The sequence below is a fragment of the Elgaria multicarinata genome, chromosome 18 (genome assembly GCF_023053635.1).
Source record: "Elgaria multicarinata webbii isolate HBS135686 ecotype San Diego chromosome 18, rElgMul1.1.pri, whole genome shotgun sequence".
In the NCBI taxonomy this organism is placed as follows: domain Eukaryota; kingdom Metazoa; phylum Chordata; class Lepidosauria; order Squamata; family Anguidae; genus Elgaria; species Elgaria multicarinata.
In genome coordinates, this window is record NC_086188.1 from 26213252 (window position 1) to 26232701 (window position 19450).

At 49.0% G+C, this 19450-nt stretch overlaps 1 protein-coding gene across 4 annotated transcripts; it reads left to right on the forward strand.

Moving 5' to 3' along the window:
* The first annotated feature begins 227 nt into the window (after window positions 1-227).
* LOC134410750 (DNA polymerase epsilon catalytic subunit A-like) lies at window positions 228-17927 on the forward strand. Of its 4 annotated transcripts, none has more exons than XM_063144243.1 (9): window positions 228-393; window positions 1589-1801; window positions 3154-3261; window positions 4975-5103; window positions 5839-5941; window positions 6062-6208; window positions 7218-7363; window positions 8839-8987; window positions 17856-17927. In XM_063144243.1, the coding sequence occupies exons 1-6, from the start codon at window positions 391-393 to the stop codon at window positions 6169-6171; spliced, it is 666 nt and encodes a 221-aa protein (XP_063000313.1). In that variant the 5' UTR covers window positions 228-390; the 3' UTR covers window positions 6172-6208; window positions 7218-7363; window positions 8839-8987; window positions 17856-17927. The 4 variants fall into 4 exon arrangements, with proteins under 4 accessions (XP_063000313.1, XP_063000316.1, XP_063000315.1 ...); XM_063144246.1 differs by lacking the exon at window positions 17856-17927 and adding an exon at window positions 15093-15113; XM_063144245.1 differs by lacking the exon at window positions 17856-17927 and adding an exon at window positions 10396-11156.
* The last annotated feature ends 1523 nt before the right edge of the window (window positions 17928-19450 follow it).

Genomic DNA, 19450 nt, shown 5'->3' on the forward strand with positions numbered 1-19450 from the left:
CGACCCCAAGGGACGCGCGGTGCTCTTTCGGGCGCCACAAGATTCTTGGTCGCTTGTGATGCAACCGATGCACGCGGCTCCCAGCCCTTCCTTTCTCGGGCTGCTGGTGATGGAATCTGCGGGATTCCCAGCTCCGGAGCCCTGATCGCTTTCGCTTTCGCTTTCCCCTCTTGCTTTCGCTTTCCACGGCTGGGAAATGGAAAGTGGCCGCGGGCTCCTGGGTCGCTTCTGCTTCCTCGGCAGCTCCTCCCCGCGGGGACATCTCGAAAGCGGCGCGGGGATAAGAGGGACAGTGCGGAGCCCCCTAAGCGGAAGATCGGGCGGCTGTGTGTGGAAGCGGAGCCCGAGGCGCCGTCGTCGGCTTGCGGCGAGTGAGGCCGGACCTGCGAGATGGTAAGGAGGGAGGGGGCGGCGGGGGTGGGGGAGCTGCCCGGCCGGGGAAAGGAGGCAGGAGGCAGCTTGGCAGCTGGCTGGAAGGAGGCGAGACGCGGCTGGCCGGCTGTCTGGCGGGGGCACAGACCGGCAGCCTTTCCAGGCACAGACCGGCAGCCTTCCCCCCTGCTTCCCCCGGAAGGGAGATGCTGCCTGGCCTGACCTGGGACCCTGCAAGGGGGGGGGGGGGCTGCTGGTGGGAAGAAACTGGCCTCCCTGGGGCGGGATGGGGGTGGGGGTGGGGGTTCCCTTTACGCCGCCTCGGTGCCGAGATCTTTGGGGCGGAGCCGTGAGAGGCCTCCTCACGGGCTCCGTTGTCTCTTGATCTCGCGCGCGCTCTCTCCCTGCGTGGGTCAAACGTTTCAAAGATGCCCGTCTGGAGTCTTGCGAGGGAGGCAACATTGCTGTCAGGCCGGCGAGTGAGAGTGCTGGGGGTGTTGGGGCGGGGGGGGGGGGCAGGGAGAAGGCTTTGAGGAACCTCTTGCCCAAAGAGGTGTTTTGCAGGGGAGGCTGGTGGTTCCGATGCCAGTGGGGCGATGAATCCGCTCCGGGCTTCAGCCAGAGCTCGAAGGGAGCAGAGCAAAGCGCCGTGGCCAGCTCTTGCCGAGTTCTGACTGATCCCCGGTGTACATCCACCACCCCACTGGCATCGGAGCCACCGGCCTCCCCTGGCCTCTTGCCCTTCCACCCCGTGGGGCCCCTCCTTGCCCGTGGGCTGCCCAGCATCAGGAGTGGTGGGTGGGCTTCGCCCCCCCGTCACGTTGTCCCCCAACGCCACGCTTCCTTCTCTCCCCCAGGGGTGAATCGCAGCCAGTATAGGAGAAAGGAAAGGGAGTGCTGGGGGACCCCACTGAGGGGCACCTCAAGAAAGAGGGGTTTCTTGTAAGTACAAGAAAAATTGTAAGGCTCCTAGAGAACCATTTTTGCATGCAGAAGATTGCAGGTTCGATTGCTTGCTTTTCTAGAAAAAGTATCTCAAACAGCTAGGGAAGGTCTGTCCGACACCTTGGAAGCAGCCACTGTCAGAGTAACCCATGCTAATGTAGGTGGCCTGACTCGGTATGTAGTCACTTCATCAGACCCTGCGGATTCAACATTCACCTGTAGGATGCTGTCGTTTTTCCTGTATCCCAGGCCTATGTTTCTCTCCCTGCAGGTGCTCCGGAAGGGCTCAGGGACTCTGTGTGAGGCGCTGCTCATGGTCCAGGCCTATCACGCCAACATCGTCTTCCCCAACAAGCAAGAGGAGGAGTTCAACAAGCTGACTGAGGATGGGCACGTGCTTGACTCGGAGACGTACGTGGGGGGCCATGTGGAGGCACTGGAGTCTGGGGTCTTTCGAAGTGACATCCCCTGCCGGTTTAAGATGGTAAGAGCTTCGGGGCGAGCTCTCCTGCCAGCTCAGCCCAGCCCTTGAAGTAGGCCTCTCTTGCTAGTTAAGTCACTCGTCCTTTAATGTGGGGATTCATGAGAAAATGCCCCTGTGTTTGCCAAACCTGTGCTTGGCTGCCAGCGAGCTAGTAGACCTAGTCCAGGGTGCTGGTGCTAGTACAAATCCCGTAATGGCTCAGGTATTTCAAAAACCACTTTCCCCACTACCAACTAAATGGAATTTAAGATCGTCCAGGGAGTATTTGCTTGAGGTGCCCTTGAGGAACGTGGCCCGTGGGGAGCCCACATGTGGCAGGATCTTCTCAGTGGTGGCACCCCAGCTGCGGTACTCCCTTCTGGTAGAGATTTAGCTCCCCCACCATGCTGCTGTCAACGGTTCTGCCTGTTTCCGTGGTGTGTGTTTTGATGATTTTAATGTATGTTATGGCACATTTGTGATTTCAGGAGTATGATTTTAATGGTGTATTGTTCTTATACATGTTGTTAGCCATCTTGGGTTCCTTGGAGAAAAGACGGGTTATAAATCGAATAAATAAATAATAAACCCAAAGCAAATGGGTACGACAGAATCCAAGTTGGCCCATGATTTCCAGCCAGCATAACCCTCCAATGAAAAGGGCATGCTTAGAATTTTTGGGGTAGAAAGAACATAAGAACTGCCTTCGGAGAATCAGAGCAAGGCGGGTCATTCTAGGGCAGCATTGTGTCTAGACCGGCCAGATGACTCTGGGAAGCTCACAAGAGGTTGTCTGAAACCACTGATAATCTGTGGTTTTCTGCCTCAGTCCATAGAGGTTCTATAAGACTTCCTCTATGAATTTGTCTGATTCTTTTTTTTTTAATCATCTAAGCTGGAGGCCGTCAGTACTCTTGTGGTAAGTGTTTCTTCCCATGATCCAGATGTCAGTGCATCCCTCTGTCCTGCTGACCGTGATGGTAGAGAAGTGTTGTTGCCAAAGGGGGATTAGGATCCTTCTCCCAGGAAGAGATTACTGCCTCACCTCTCTTGGTTCCATGTGTAATTCTCCTAACCTCTGGTAGGAGGTATAAAGAAACCAAAGTTTCATCACCAGCTCTTGTGGGACGAGGCCTTTCCTATCCCTGCTGCTCAAGCTTCCACATTGCTGCTCTCCGGTCTGCTCCTCCTTCAGCCTAACCTGCTCTCTTTTAGGTTGTTGCACTCGCTCTTTGTGTGTCGGATGGACCAGTATTTCTCTTGGGCAACAACTTCATTTCTCCTCCACTCGTTTCTGCTGCACTGGCTTTTGGCGAGAAGAGAGTTTGCCACAATCGTAACGGTAACTTCCTGCCCGGCTGTGTGTCTTTTAGAATCCTGCTGCCTTTGACTTCCTTCTGCAGCGTGTGGAGAAGACCTTGCGCCATGCCATTGAGGAAGAAGAGGGGATACCCTTAGACCAAGTGACCAACTTCCAGGAGGTAACCTTGACTTTGCCTTGTGTGGGCAGAACGGCGTTGCCTGGTCCTGGATAGGAGACCAGGCATTGTTTGGATTGTTTTAGGATGCTTTTTAGGATGTTTTAACAATGTATACTGTGTTTTTAATCAGTATTTTATACTTACTGCTGTTCCCCGCCTTGATCAAAATGGAGAGGCAGGAAAGTAATAAAATAATAATAATAATAATAATAATAATAATAATAATAATAATAATTCCATACATCCTTCCCTCAAGTTTGTTTTGACCCATACCTCCTGCCCTGTAGCACAGAACTCCCCTGTTAAAACAGCTCCACTGGCTTCCAATCTGTTTCCAGGCACAATTCAAAGTGCTGGTTATGACCTATAAAGCCCTATATGGCTCGGGTCCAGGTTATCTAAAAGACCATCTCCTCCCTTACGAGCCTGCCTGGGCTTTGAGATCTTCGGGGGAGGCCCATCTCTCAGTCCCACCACCAGCACAGGTGCACCTGGTGGGAACACGGGAAAGGGCCTTCTCGGTGGCTGCTCCAGGGCTCTGGAACTCCTTTCCCAGGGAAGCTAGGCTGGTTCCCTCCTTGGTATGCTTCCAGAAGCAGGCGAAACCTTTTTTGTTCTGGCACGGCTTTGGGGAAGAGTCTGGACCTCTGTTTATGCATTGGACTTGTTAAAATTGTTATTTGTATTTTAAATGTTCTAATATTGAAGCATATTTAATTATATTTTTAACTTCTGTATATTTCTATTTAAACATTTTAATTGTATATGTTTTTAATTTTGTAAAGCCGCCTTGAGGCCCAGTATTGGGGGAAAAGGTGGGGGGATAATAATAATAATAATAATAATAATAATAATAATAATAATAATAATGTATTTCTTACCCGCCTCCCCATTCTGATCGAGGCGGGGAACAACAACATACGGTAAAGTACATAAAACCGAATTAAAATATAATCTACATTGTTAAACTATCCTAAAAAACACTCTAAAATCATCTTAGAATTCCACCGGAGAGGCCTGCTGGAAGAGATCCGTCTTTATAGCTTTCTGGAATGTTAGTAGGCTGTTAAGTTGACGAGTCTCCTCCGGCAGGCCATTCCACAGCCTGGGAGCAGCAGAAGAGAAGGTCCTCTGGGTAACAGTTGTTAATGTCGTTTTTGCTAGCTGAAGTAGACTTTTCCCAGAGGACCTTATTCATAAGAAGAAGATGCAGAAGAAGAAGACGTTTGTGTCCATGGTAGATCTTGACTTTCCTTCCGGTTGCCCTTCTGCTGTGCCTGCCACCTTCTGTCTCTTCCCCTGCTTCTTCTCCTTTTTTCCCCTCCCAGCCTTCGCGTCAGACCTGCTGACACACTTCGTTGAAGTCTCTGGGAGCCACATGTGGCCCATGACTCACACTGTGTCCACCCCTGGTCTTGTTTGCGGGAGGCACCATGTTTCAGTGGTGCAGCCCCTGCTTTGCATGCAGAAGGTCCCGGTTCGATCCCTGGCATCGGCAGGTAGGGCTGGAAAAACTCCTGCCTGGAACCCTGGGGAGCCACTCCTGCCAGTCACTGTCAACACTGCTGGGCTAGATGGACCAAGGCTCTGACTCGGTAGAAGGCAGCGTCCTGTGTTCCTTCCTTCTGGGTTCTTGAGTGACTTGCATTGCCTTTGGAAGAGCCCGGTGAGGCATTGTATCCCTGGCAGACCAGTGTTTCCTTCTTGCCGCAGGTTTGTGATGAAATCAAAGTTAAACTGAATTCCCTGAAGGACGTTCCCAACAGGATTGAGTGTCCTCTTATCTACCATCTGGATGTGGGGGCCATGTATCCGAATATCATCCTGACCAACAGGCTGCAGGTGAGAAGTAGCTCTCCAAAGAAGCCAGAAGATCGTTCTATGTTCGTATCCATGAGTGTTGGACATCAAGGACTAATTATGTGCTATAGGAATTGAAATCTATTGGGTGAGGAACTTACAGTTACCTTGGGTCATAGGAGAGTCTACCCAAGGAAATGGGAACTCTAATATGGTCCTGGGGTACACGTTCAGAATAAGGTGTTTTTTCCCCTGTCCCTTTTCCCAAAAGATCCATGGGGTCCATTTGTAATTTATATTGTAGAAGCTCAAAATGTTTGCCTTCTTGATAAGGAGCGATAGGTACGGAAGCCTCCCTGATCCTGCAATGGCTTCCAGTTCAGGTAGGCACTATAGCTGGCTACCTTTTTGCTTCCTTCAGAGGGAACAAGAAGGAAAATAGCCAGTGCTGTAATGATATCCTTCCATAAGAGAGGCTGCTGAGAGGTAAATAGGTGGCCGGTGGCCGCTCTTTTCTCTCTGGAAGTGTGCAGTGCGGAAGAGCAGGCAAAGGCTGGAAGGGAAACTCTCCAGCCACTGCTGTGTTTGGAACGGGAAGCGCTACTGAGACAGCGGTGCTTCAGTAGACCTTAAAAGGGTAATGTGAACTGGGTGAGCCTAATAAAAGCCCTCTTGTGTTCACCTGCTGCTGCTCTCCTGGGGACAGGATCCAATCTCTTGTGCTGCTTTTCCCCCACCCCGCTTGTACATTCTGCCTCCACTTTCTCCCCTCTTCAGCCCTCGGCGATGGTGGACGAAGCTACGTGCGCCGCCTGTGACTTCAACAAGCCAGGTGCTAATTGTCAGCGGAGGATGACTTGGCAGTGGAGGGGAGAATTCAGTGAGTTTTTGGTTTCTGCCTCCCTCTTGGCTTGGCCCTCTCTCACAGCACTCTCACGGCCAGGAGTCTCCAGTCCCGTGCTATCCAGAGGTCTTCTCAGCAGTCTCTTCCCATTTGCAGTGCCTGCAAGCCGCAGCGAGTACCACCGCATCCAACAACAGCTGGAGTCGGAGAAGTTCCCCTCTCTCTTCCCAGATGGGCCTCCCCGGGCGTTCCATGTGCTGTCCTGAGAGGAGCAAGCTAAATATGAGAAGAAGCGCTTGGCAGGTGAGAACAAACTTCTAAGTGCCCCAAGCCAGAGCTATACGTGAGCGTGGCTTCATGTGTCTCAAGATCCTAAAAGGAGGCTGCCCTTCCAACAGCGTTCCATCCAGGTGAGCAAATCAAAGGACTGCCCCGTCCTACAGATGATGGAACTTGGGTTGTAGAGAGCTGTCCCATTCTGTGCTTTGGGGATCTCGGCTTTCTTTTTCAGACTTGCAACCTTCCAGCTGGTTTTGGGGCACAGTGGATTCTAGTCAAGCTAGGGCTTTCTTTTACTTGATGTTTCCTGTTGTGGCAAAAATAAAAATTAGGAGGAGGGGAGGGATGTACAGCTCTTGTGAGGGCAAAGTCCAAATCATATCCAGAGAGACCCGCTCAAGCAATAGAATGGAGAGGCAGTTAACGTTTGCTGCTTTTCACTGTTTTGTAGGGCATGCCTTGCTAATCCTAGCTTGTAGAGCAGCGGTCCCCAACCTTTTTGGCACCAGGGACCAGTTTTGTGGAAGACCATTTTTCCACAGACGGGTGGTGGTGGGGGTTTGAGGGGATGGGTTTGGGAAGCCCCCCCCCCTCCAGTGGCCTAGCCGAAGCGAAGCCAGGACGCTGGGGCGGGCGAGCGGCTTCAGAACGGCGTGCCCGGAAGCGCGGCCCAGTTCCTAACAGGCCACGGACTAAGACCGGTCCGTGGCCCAGGGTTGGGGACCTCTGTTGTAGAGGGCTCAGCTTAGAGTGCAGCTGTTTCAAGCCCATTCATTCCGCTGCTTCCTTACAGTCCTCTATCCATATTTTGCATGCCAAGAAGCCCTCTTGCTGCCCTCGTATGTTGTTCGCTGATGTTGCGCAGGTCTTTTCTCAAAGTATTACCTTGACAGTTACATCCATAGGCTACTGTTCCTTCCCCTAAAATAATGCCTTTCTGGGTGAAGATGAGAATGTGTTGTTTTCTCCTGCAGCAGATTGGGAGGAGTTGTGCATTTCAGAATAAACGGTTTCTGCCACATCTCTTGAGCAGATTACTGCCGCAAGGCCTACAAGAAGATCCACGTGACCAAAGTGGAGGAGCGCATCACTACCATCTGCCAGCGGGAAAACTCCTTCTACGTGGACACGGTGCGGGCCTTTCGGGACCGGCGCTATGAGTTCAAGGGACTGCATAAGGTGCTCCTGCCTGTTATTTTGTGAGATGTGTGATAGGAAAATAGAGGGCGGCTCTTAAACCTTGCGCCACCTTGAGTGTCATTTTTCTTGGTGGAAGGATGAACTACAAATAAACTAAACTAAGTACAACTTCAAAGCTATTCGCAGCCTGGGGTCTGCACATTGGAGCGCCCTGCTCCCTTTGTGAAGCCCCTCGTGTTGGGATCTGTGGGATGGGCCTTCTTGAGAGACCTCCACAACAGGAACATTAGATCAGCTGTGAGAAGTAACGGGGTCTCTTCTACAGCTGCAAAATGACTTCCCAGATGTACAACCCAGATCCCCTTTAGCTTCTAGAAGTAACGCGAGGTCTGCCTTCAGTGATGGAGGTTATCCAGGTGTGAGCTATTCTCCCAGTGGCTTCAGAGGGTTGGCCAGCATTCAGACTTCCCTTCTGGACGGGAAGCAAAGGCAATCACTAAGATGATTTTATTTACAATGTGGTATCAACATAAACCAAGATTATGGCAACCAGCTTGATTGATAACGGCCAAGTAGAGGGAGAAAACGTGGAGGCAGTGACAGACTTCGTATTTCTGGGCGCAAAGATTACTGCAGACGCTGACTGCAGCCAGGAAATCAGAAGACGTTTGCTTCTTGGGAGGAGAGCAATGACAAATCTTGATAAAACAGTTAAGAGCAGAGACACCACACTGACAACAAAGGTCCGCATAGTTAAAGCAATGGTATTCCCTGTAGTAACCTATGGCTGCGAGAGCTGGACCATAAGGAAAGCTGAGCGAAGGAAGATAGATGCTTTTGAACTGTGGTGTTGGAGGAAAATGCTGAGAGTGCCTTGGACTGCAAGAAGATCCAACCAGTCCATACTCCAGGAAATAAAGCCAGACTGCTCACTTGAGGGAATGGTATTAAAGGCAAAACTGAAGTACTTTGGCCACATAATGAGAAGACAGGACACCCTGAAGAAGAGGCTGATGCTAGGGAAAGCGGAAGGCGAAAGGAAGAGAGGCCGACCAAGGGCAAGATGGATGGATGATATTCTGGAGGTGACAGACTTGACCTTGGGGGAGCTAGGGGTGGCGACGGCCGACAGAAAGCTCTGGCGTGGGCTGGTCCATGAAGTCACGAAGAGTCGGAAGCGACTGAACGAATAAACAACAACAAAATCAGTCTAGTGAAAGATTTATGGACCTGTTTAAGGGCACCTGCTATTCTGTTCTCTCATGCCCTAGTACAAAGTTGCAGCTACTATGGTGGCCACTAAGGCAGAAAGTGCTTGTTTCTACGTTATCTGGATGTTTAAAGCCCCTGACGTTATAGCTTAGCTCAGCCCTTAATAGATTTTTATTTTACGTCTCAAAAAGTACATCCCTCAACCTGAGCACATGAAAAGATTGAGCTTATCTTTGGCAGCTAGTCAGAGGTAGCCCTTGGCTTGCATGGGCCAATATACTTTTTATATCCACCTGTCCCAGGTGTGGAAGAAGAAGCTGGCGGCCGCCATGGAGATGGGCGATGCCTCGGAAGCGAAGCGCTGCAAGAACATGGAGATCTTGTACGACTCCCTGCAGCTGGCACACAAGTGCATCCTCAACTCCTTTTATGGATATGTCATACGCAAAGGGTGAGTGAGGGATCAAAATACATGGCTGCAAAGTGATCTCATAAAGCCCCTGGGGGGGCAGGGGCGGGTGGAGGATAATTGCCCACGATGTGCTGTCTTTCTCCCAATTCTGTGCTGGCTTCCAAACTGCCAGCTGGAAGAGCGAAATGCTTTTTGCCCTATCACCCAATTTTCTTATCTGCTAGTTTTCCTGTCCTTCTACTTTTTTTGTTAGAATACTTAGACGGTGTAATGTTTTTATAGGATTCTCCTGTGGATTTGTAAGTAGTTAAAGAAGAGGAAGCAGAGAATGGGAATGAATGGGCAGTTCTTGCAATGGGTGCAAACAGTGGGTCTAGTCAAAGATCTGTGTTTAGAGGGGAAAGTGAATAAGGGAGGACTTGATAGACACATGCAAAATTAATCATGGTGTAGGGGCAGTGGATGGGCCTCTTTCATAATACTGAATCCAGTGAAGCGGAGTGCTGGGAGACCCCAGACAAATGGAAGGAAGGACTTCTTCAGGTATAGAATTCAGTATCAACAGATGTCGTCGTGGCCACTGACTTGGTTGTTTAAAAGGGGGATTAGAGAAATTCATGGAGGAGAAGGCGATTGGACTGGACCGGATCCATTCTTCCACCCCTTTTGGACACTCTGTTTCCATCCGTGCGCAAGTATCAGACCCAACACTTTGATTCCAGTTCCACGAGGCATTGCACAGCTCCATGCGGCTTCATCCGGCAACGCGTCTCTTGTGCTAGTTGTGCTGGTTCTGCGCGTGGTTGTGCAACAGTGCCAACACCTGCCCTTTTCCCACTAGCATAGTGGATATAGCCCCCCAGTGGCTGCTAGTCCTGATGGCTATAGCTCGCCTCCCATGTTGGAGGAAATGTGCCTCCTGAATAGGAATTGCTGACGAATGCAAGCAGGAGGGCGCTGATGCCCTCACGTCCTGCCGGTGGGCTCCCCATTGGGGCCTCTGGCTGGGCACTGTGGGAGCACAACAGTTTCCTAGGTGGGCTTTTGGTCTGATCCAGTACGGAGCTCCTTGTATTACTAAGACATCTCAAAGTGCTTCATGTGCATTGTCTCAAGCTTTACAACAACCCTGTAAGAGAGTTCAGTATTTTTTCTACTAGCAAAATCCGCATTGTTATCATGGGGCCCGGAAAGGTATTTTTCAACTACCTTTGAGTGAAAATGCAGCACACTGTGCACAAAGACACAGTGTGTGTGTGTGTGTGCATTTGTGCTTGCACATAAAAACACACACACCTTCATGGTGGTCCCGTGAGTAGCTGGGCCAGAGTTGCAGGCCAGAATTTGTGCAGCACTTTCCTTCCTCCCCATAGAAATGAATGGCAGCCATCTAGTCTTAGGGCAGTAGCACCTCTTCTTACCCACAACTCTTTCTGCCTCTACCCAGAGCCCGGTGGTACTCCATGGAAATGGCTGGCATCGTCTGCTTTACGGGCGCTCACATCATCACACAGGCCAGGGAGCTAATAGAGCAGATTGGGTGAGTCCTGGAATGGGCGGGCTGCGGTGGCTAGAGAGGCTGCCAGGCTGCGTATGTGGCCAGGTAGACAAGAGGAAACTCTGAGCTTGGGTGCAAGCCTGTTGCCCCAAAGGGGGCTTGTCTCCCTGTCCCTGGTTGATACACTGGTGAGTGGTCCAATTCTGGCTGTCTTGCGTTTCTGGGCGCAAGAAATGGCTGGCCCCAGTCTGGGCTCAAGGGCACCTTCCCCACCTTGGTTTATTCCCTTCTGCATTATGCCTGGGGGGTGGGGGGAAGCGAGGCTCTGTAGCGATTCAGCAAGAAAGAGAAGGATCCACTACATGTCACTAGAGGCTGCCGCCATCTTGACCTTCAGTGGTGTTTAGTGATATGGGTTTCCTATTTGCATAGGGTAATCTGGAATTCCCATCAATACAAGGCAGCATAAACACTACTGAGGGATGATGGGAGTTTCATTCCAGCAACATCTGGAGAGCCCACATGTTCCCCACCCTTGCCCTGAAGTGTGATCTAAGTTAGCATGTTTATTTTACTTGTATTTAGTAAGCAGCAGCGCTAAAAAAAGAAAGTATCCCATATTATTATTTTTGTCTCAATACACCACAAATATTTGATCTGAAATATTTGAGGAGGGAAATTAAAGCATACTTAATGTGATTTAAACAGAATAGAAAATTTTGCTGGAATATTTGTAAACAAACATTGACACCAGTAGCATGTACTTTCCTTTAAGAAAAAACAAAGGTACTGAAAACTTTTTTATTAAAACTATTTTACTGATTTAAGACATCTATATCTGACCTTTTAGTATACTTGCAGCACAATTTCTCTAACAATAAGACATTAAGACAATAAAATAAAACAGCAGCATTTCAAGGAACGCCAAGGGATAGGCTATAGCTGAAAAATGGAACCATTTGCCATACTGGGGGGCTGGGTTTTCTTTTGTAATTTTACAACTAAAAGCTGAGATTCTGAACTACATTCTGTATCTCCGGCAGCCCTTGTCCACACTTGTCCACATTCTGTATCTCCGGCAGCCCTTGTCCACACTTGTCCACATTCTGTATCTCCGGCAGCCCTATAGGTTAGTTGGGCTCAGGTGAGTCTCCTGCTTTCCTGCAGCATGGTGATCGTGCTCATTTCCGCAGGACCTCTTGGACATCGGGGTGAGGAGAGGTGAAGATAGTTGGACCCTAGAACACCATCGGCTCCTAGGGGGAAAAGCAGAGAAAAGGGGGTGTCAGTGGGAGAGCACCGGAAGTTCTCTGTACCCCACCATCCCACCTGCCTCAAGGAGGGGTGCAACCCTGCCCGTGAAGGGCGGAGGGCTGAGAGGCCAAACCTTTACTTACCGGGACGATGGGGGCACTATAGGCAGGGAGAGGAAAGGAGGGTGCTGGAGTTGTGTCCATGGGTTCCTAGGATGACAAGGAGAGAAATGTACAATTAACAACAGGGACCCAGACGATCCCTGTACCCCCCACAACCCCACATGGCCTACGGAGCTGCAGCCCTGCCTGTCAAGGCAGAGCTGAGCCAGGTTGAATTCTTCCTTACCTGAGGGGGGGAAGACCAGGGAGGGAAGAAGGTGGCGGGTCGGATCAGGGAAGGTCGGAGGGAGGGCGCAGGGGAGGTATCCATGGGGACCTAGGACGAAAAAGAAAAAAAATGAGCAATTAATGGGAGGGCAGCAGGTGACCTCTGCAGCCCTCAATCCCGCGCCCCTTAAGGCCCTGCCTGTCCAGGAAGAGCGGAGGCAGGGTCAACATTTCCTTACCTGAGGGGGGAAGACCAGGGAGGGAAGAAGGTGGCAGGTAGGATAAGGGAAGGATGGAGGGCGGGGGGGAGGTGTCCATTGGCTCCTAGGACGAGAAAGAGAAAGGTGTGACATTAATTGGAGGGCCCCAGCTGTCCCCTGCACCCCACCCTCCCGCCTGCCTTAGGGAGGGGGGCAGCCTTTGGCCTGGAGGGCCTCAGCAAGGGGCACTCTTAGCAAAGGGGCGTCCTCCCCCTTGGCCCTGCCCTCCTCCCGTTCCCCTCAGCCCTCCAAACCCAGGGACCACCCCTCCAGTCCCTGATCTACCCCCTCTCCTCGCTCTGGCCTCCTCCCTCCACCCTCACTGGGCATGGGCCCCTCCTTACCGGCCAGTATTGCTGCTGCTTGGACATCCTTGCTTGCTATGAACGTGGAGATTCCGCGCCAGGCCAACAGTCTCCTGAAGCGTCTTTTGGAACTCTCCGTCATCATGGAAGCTAGAAGGCGGCCATTGTGACAGTGCCATGGGCCAGGCCCAACTGAGATGGCGAACTGGGACCTCGAAGGCCAGCACCTGTGAACTGGCCTTCAGGACTCGAGCAGGGAGGGTCTCCTGGGATAGGGAGGAGAGTCTCCGGGTCTGAAAGAGGTGGATGAATCCACCGGATTTCACATGGGAAAAGGAGCTGAGATGTAGGAGAATTTGGTGGAAATTTGCAAATCACTCGAAAATGCCCTGTTCCAGCCCCTGAAGCCAAGCATGAAGGGGAGCGCGTGTTCTCTGAAAATGCCAGCAAAGTCCCGAACTTGTATTTGGGAAACGTGCACTTGAAGAAGGGCCATCTGTTTTTAATGCCCTCTCTTGAAGACAGGTAAGGACAAGAGGGCTGGAGTTCGCCCTACAGGTTACATGGATGGATGAAGATCTATGATTTTAAAAACCTTTAATGAATTGGATTTTTAAATTCTTTATTTATTTGATTGGTTTGTACCCTGCCTTTCTACCAGAAATGGCACTGAAGGCTGCTTGCAAACACTGATAAAAACAGCAATCAGAAAATGCGTTAAAACACAATGAAGAAGAATTGAAACACAACCACAGTAAAAACAGCATCCCAGCTCAACAGACTTGCTTACACCCCAAAATGAATAAAGCGGTCTTTGCCTGCTGGTGGAAGGATGGCAGAGAGGGAGAGAACCTACCCTTCCTCGGCAGGGTGTTCCACAGCCAGGGAGCAGCCACCAAGAAGGCCCTCTTTTGCATTGCCACCAAGCATGCCTCAAAGGGATGAAGGCAGTCTTTCAGGTAGCCTGGACCCAAGCCGTATGTCTGTTTTAAGAACATAAGAAGAGCCCTGATGCTGGATCAGACCGAGGGTCCATCTAGTCCAACACTCGGTTCACACAGTGGCCAAACAACTGTGGGACCCACAAGGCAGGACATGGTGCAACAGCACCCGCCCACCCATGTTCCCCAGCAGCTGGTGCACACAGGCTTACTGCCTCTGATACTGGAGGTAGCACACAACCGTCAGGTCTAGTAGCCATGGACAGCCTTCGCCTCCAAGAATTTATCCAACCCCCTGTGAGAGCCATCCAAATGGGTGGCCATCGCCCCATCTGTGGTAGTGAATTCCATAATTTAACTATGTGCTGTGTGAAGAAGTCCTTCCTTTTATTGGTCATGAACCTCCCACGAATGAGCTTCATGGGATGACCCCATTGGGTTCTAGTATTTTGAGAGGTGGAGATGTCTCCCTGTCCACATTCTCTACATCGTGCATCATTTTGTACACCTCTATCATGTCTCTCATCAGCCTCCAATCCCAGCTGTTGTAACCTTCCCCCAAAGGGGTGATGCTCCAGCCCCTTGATTATTTTAGTTGCCCTTATGGTGCAAATCGGGTTCTCCTCCCAACCCACCCCTGGTCCTAGTATGGTTTGACTTTAGCTGGCCGCAGGATGGGACTCCGGAGGGTCAGAAAGGCAGGGAGCTTGATGGGTTCAGGGCCACTCCTCTTCCTGCTCACTCAGGTTGCCCGGTTGGATGGGCGCTGCTGCCGGGGTCTGTGGGGAGCACATTGAGGATGGGGGCAATGAGCTGTATTGGGCTGACCTCTCGGGCAGTTAGCAAGGGAGGGGAGGGCCACGTGGCTTGCCAGAGAAGGCAAAAGGGCTGTCTGGCCCAAGCAGGAGCTGGGCTTTTGGCCCCCACACACAGTGCTCCTGCTCCTTGGCTTAGACGTGCCTGAGTGTGGGGCAGGGGGTGTCCCGTCTTGTTGACTGTGTGGTTTGTATCCCGGATTCATGCCGGGCCCCCCCCCCCCGGCACGTAAAACTTGAGCTGTTCCACCCAGACACAGCTCCTCCTGGCGTTTGGCGGGGAGAGACAAAGGTGATTTCTGTCCTCCGCTGTGGCCGAGTGGTCAGGGGGCTGTAGGGGAAATTGTTATCCCTCTCTTTGGCACACTTTCAGTATTGGCATACCATGCTGAGATGTGCTAGAACACAGGATAACACTTTTAAGATAAAGCCTTGCTAAGAAACATCTTGGTACTTGCTGGCCAATGCCTTGGAATGTACTGACGTAAGGGCCACAGAATACAATACAGTATTGAAATCACTATGCTATGATCACGTATTTCCTTAACCCTTATATGGTATATTCATGCTGAACACACACTAACCAACACCTCCTGTGCACCCCCTGTGCACGAGGTAATCATGCATTTAACATGCTGTACTTAACAACCAATCATAGCTTGTATACAAGAAATGTAACCACTTAGTTCTTAATAAAAACCAAGACGGGGCTGCCTGTTTGGGATGCCTCCCCTTCATGCAGTTGGACTCCTTGCCAGTTATTTACTACATCTGGTGACCCCGACGTGATCGGATCTAGGAAACCCCCTGCTCATCGGCTGGAATAGCCTTGGTACCACTCAGCGTTCCTACGCTCCCTTATCGTGAGTAGGGGGGGGGGGAATTGTCAGCTCCGCAGAAGCTTCATGCACAAGAGCTACATAAAATTTTAAAAGAGCAAGGTTGTACAACTGTATCCCTCAGTCATGTAAGTGACCTAGTAAATGAAATAGGGTTGCAATGCCCTTGGTATCCCGAGGCAGGGACACTTCAGCTCACAGATTGGGTGAAAATAGGTACACACCTATACACTGAACCACGAGCTCCCATACAGCACTTGTTGCTGTGGCAGCGATGTAAAGATGCGCTGGAGAAGGTAGGAACCGAGGCATCCTCCAGCTCTTTATCTTTTATCGCTCCTATTTCTCAAACATCACTCCCATATCCCCAGTTAGTGCCTCCTGCATCAGCTTCACAGCTGAGAGGAGAAGAAGCAAATAGTGAAGTGTTGCCAAAACTTAGCAAAGTCCGTGAGGCTTTTGAAGAGGAAAAGAGGAAAGGAACACTAACCTCAGATGAGCTGTTTGAGGGTCTTAACAACTTTCCTTCAGCTTATCCTATAACCTCACATCAAAATGACCAAGGACAAGTAGTTGTCAATTGGACATCATTGCCTTATTCAGTACTTCAAGAATTGAATAAAGCTATTCAAGAGACAGGCATACGCTCTACTTATGCCCAAGGCATGGTGGAGAGTATTGGCAATGGATACGCTATGCTTCCTCAAGATTGGAAAGATTTATTTCGCATGATCCTAAGTCCAGCCCAATATGTAGTTTGGGACAGTGAATACAGAAAGGAGTCGCTCCATATAGCCCTAAGCTCTAATGGAGTGATAACAGCAGAGCAGTTGTATGGCAGTAGACAGTTTGCAGTGATAGAGGCTCAGGCGCAACTGCCTATGCCTACCTTTCAAGCCATTAACCGCTGCATCATAAAAGCATTTCAAAGGGTGCCAGTGTCTAGAAAACCCTCAAAATCCTTTACTATCACACGCCAAGGACCTAGTGAGCCTTACCATCAATTTATAGACAGGTTAAAGGAAGCCTTGCAGAGACAAATTGACAATGAGGAGCTATTAATTGGCTCAGACCTTACTGCAAGCTCACAACTGATGAACTTTCACCTTTGTTTGCTGCCCTAAAACAAGGCAAACACCCAGCTGATAAAATTTCTTTAACCACTAATCAACTGCACGTTTTATCTTTAGTCAATGAACGTTTAAAAGAAATTTGGGTAGATCGCCAGGTGTTAGATCAACCTTGTCAAGTTCTTATACTTACAGGGTTAAGTCAACCATATGCAGTCATTACACAGACACGAATTGAAACCTGTGACACTCAGTTCAGGAGTAGACCTTGCAACACTAAGACCTGCAATCGTCTCACACACACATACTTGAATGGCTGTATCTCAGTCATAGCCCTAGCTGTACCATCTCTACAAAACCAATTATGTATGCCAATCTGATTATTAAAGCTCGAGAGCGTACAAGAGCACTTTTAGCCCAAGATCCAGAAACTCTGATAGTTCCCATGCCTCTTCAGATGTGGGAACGATCAGTGTCGTTTTCTGAAGAATTGCAAGCTGCCCTAGCAGGCTTTGTATGACAAGTTACATATCATATTCCTGCTGACCCTTGACTGCAATGCAGTTATTTTAGCCTTCCGCACATTTCCTCAAGCACTAAACCTAATAACAGACAGTTTATATGTTAACAATGTAGTACGTGGTCTTCCAGGAAGTTATGTAACCCCAGTCATAGATAAGAACCTTTTGGGTCTCTTTATAACCTTGCAGACTCTGTTGGCTCACCGCACCAATGAATATTTTATTGCTCACATCCGTAGTCATCAACCCTTCCCCGGGGAGATCTCCACTGGTAATCAAGTGGCTGATCAATCCCTTCGAGCTCTAGCTGTGCAAAAACTAACTCCATGGGAAAGCCATGCGTTTCATCATCAAAATGCTAAAGCCTTAGCAAAACAGTTTCAGCTGCCATTAGATCAGGCACGCGCCATTATCCAATCATGCCCACAATGCACAAGGGTACATTCAGCTCCTGATATAGGTGTCAATCCTCGTGGCACAGTTGCCAATGAGCTATGGCAAATGGATGTTACTCATTTTAGTCCTTTCACTCCATGGAAATACCTTCATGTGTCAGTTGACACTTACTCAGGATATATTTGGGTCACATGTCAAAAAGGAGAAAAAACAAAACATGTTATTAATCATTGCATTAGAAGTTTTTCAGTAATGGGAATACCTTCTGCCTTAAAATCAGATAATGGACCTGCTTATTGCAGTACTTCTTTTGAACAGTTTTGTGAAACCTGGCAGGTTACACATACTTTTGGCATTCCATATAATTCCACTGGTCAAGCTATTGTTGAACGCACCAACCGTACCTTGAAAGAGCATTTATACAAACAAAAACAAAAAGCAGGGATCCCCATTGGTTTGGGCTCCCGCCAGGAATGGCTGGCAAAAGTGTTGTTCACTATTAACCATTTGAATGTTCTCCTACCAACTAATACTACCTGATTACAACAACATTTCCAAATGCATACCCCTTTGCCGCAGCCGCTGGTTATGTACCGGCAGCTACCTAATCCTGTCTGGCACGGCCCTGTCCCCTTGATCACTTGGGGTCGGGGTTATGCTGCTGTACTTACTCCAACAGGACCAGTGTGGGTTCCAGCACGGTGTGTGAAACCCTGGAAAGAGAATGTCATGGCATCAAGGATTGACCAACCCGATTCCAGAATTCTCCCTACAACTTCAGGAGGACCCCCTGAAAGCACGTGGCAGGGCGCCCGTCCAAAAACATAAACCAACATGGGGAGAGATAAAGGCGTTATCTTTCCAAGCTCAAAAATTATTGGAGCAACAGCACGTTGATCCAACTCCAGAGAATTTTCTAGTTGCTACATTTGCTTGCTTAAATGCTAATTCTTTGCTGACAATAATTCTGTTATTTAGCTGTATAACTTGTCCAGTTATAAGCACTCCACTACATGATAGAATGCAGTACAATGTATGGATAAAGTTAGCAAAAATAGTAAACACCACTGATTTCTGTCTTACTGATGCTCCAGATATGCATGGATTACTTAGTACATGTCTCATTCCCATATGCAAAGCTCCTGGTTCTCTTGGTAATGTTACTGGGTTGAGTAAATTTCTGAACTTTAGTGAAATTCATTATCATACCATGGCCCAATGGGGAATTGCTACATACCAGTTACCCCAAGATGCTATACAGTTATACACCCCATATGTTGTAAACCACAAGAATAACACATGTGCTAGAATGGTAAATTGCTCTATTCACCGTCCACTAAAAGGTTGTTTGTCCCCAGGACCTTCTTTGTGGAATTGTTCAAAGATAGAAAATGTAACAAGTAATTATGGACACATTATATTGCCAATTGGATGGTTTTTCACATGTGGGTCTCGTACTTATAATTATGTACCAGCTAATATAACATTAGCACAATGTTGTCTTAGTCACTTGACAGTGTTTCTACCACCCCGGCCTACTAAAAGCACTCGACAGAAAAGAGAGACTGAGACTATGAATGCAGTTTGTGATGGAAATGTTACTGTTTTAAGTCCAGCAGAATATATCTCCTTGGCTATGAGCCTTGTCGGGGTTCCTGGATTGGCTGTGGGAAATGCCAAACAACTTGGGCATCTGGCATGTTTACTAGCAAAGACAATTAATAGTACTTCCATTGCTATTGGACTTTTGATTCAAGAACAACAAGATTTAAGGCATGCTATACTGGGCAATCGAGCTGCAATAGACTTTTTGTTGTTACAAAGACATCTTGGCTGCGAAGCTGTGGAAAATATGTGCTGTTTCAATCTCACAGACAATAGTAACCAAATTCAACACCAACTGGACTTACTTAAAAAATATGCACATGCAGTTAAACAAGATATTGCACCTGAATGGTGGAAGTTTTTGTGGTCCTGGTTTCCAACAGGATGGTTCAAAACTATATTTCAATATGCTGTATTGATTGTATTTTTATTAATCACCTTCTGCTGTTTCATACAATGTATCCCAAGATTACTGTCATAGTGTGTTCCCTCTTGCCGTCCCAGAGCTTCAAAACCAAGCAAACGCCAAATGTATTATGCTTACAAGGCTTTACAATTAAAAGAATAAAAGGGGAGATGTAGGGGAAATTGTTATCCCTCTCTTTGGCACACTTTCAGTATTGGCATACCATGCTGAGATGTGCTAGAACACAGGATAACACTTTTAAG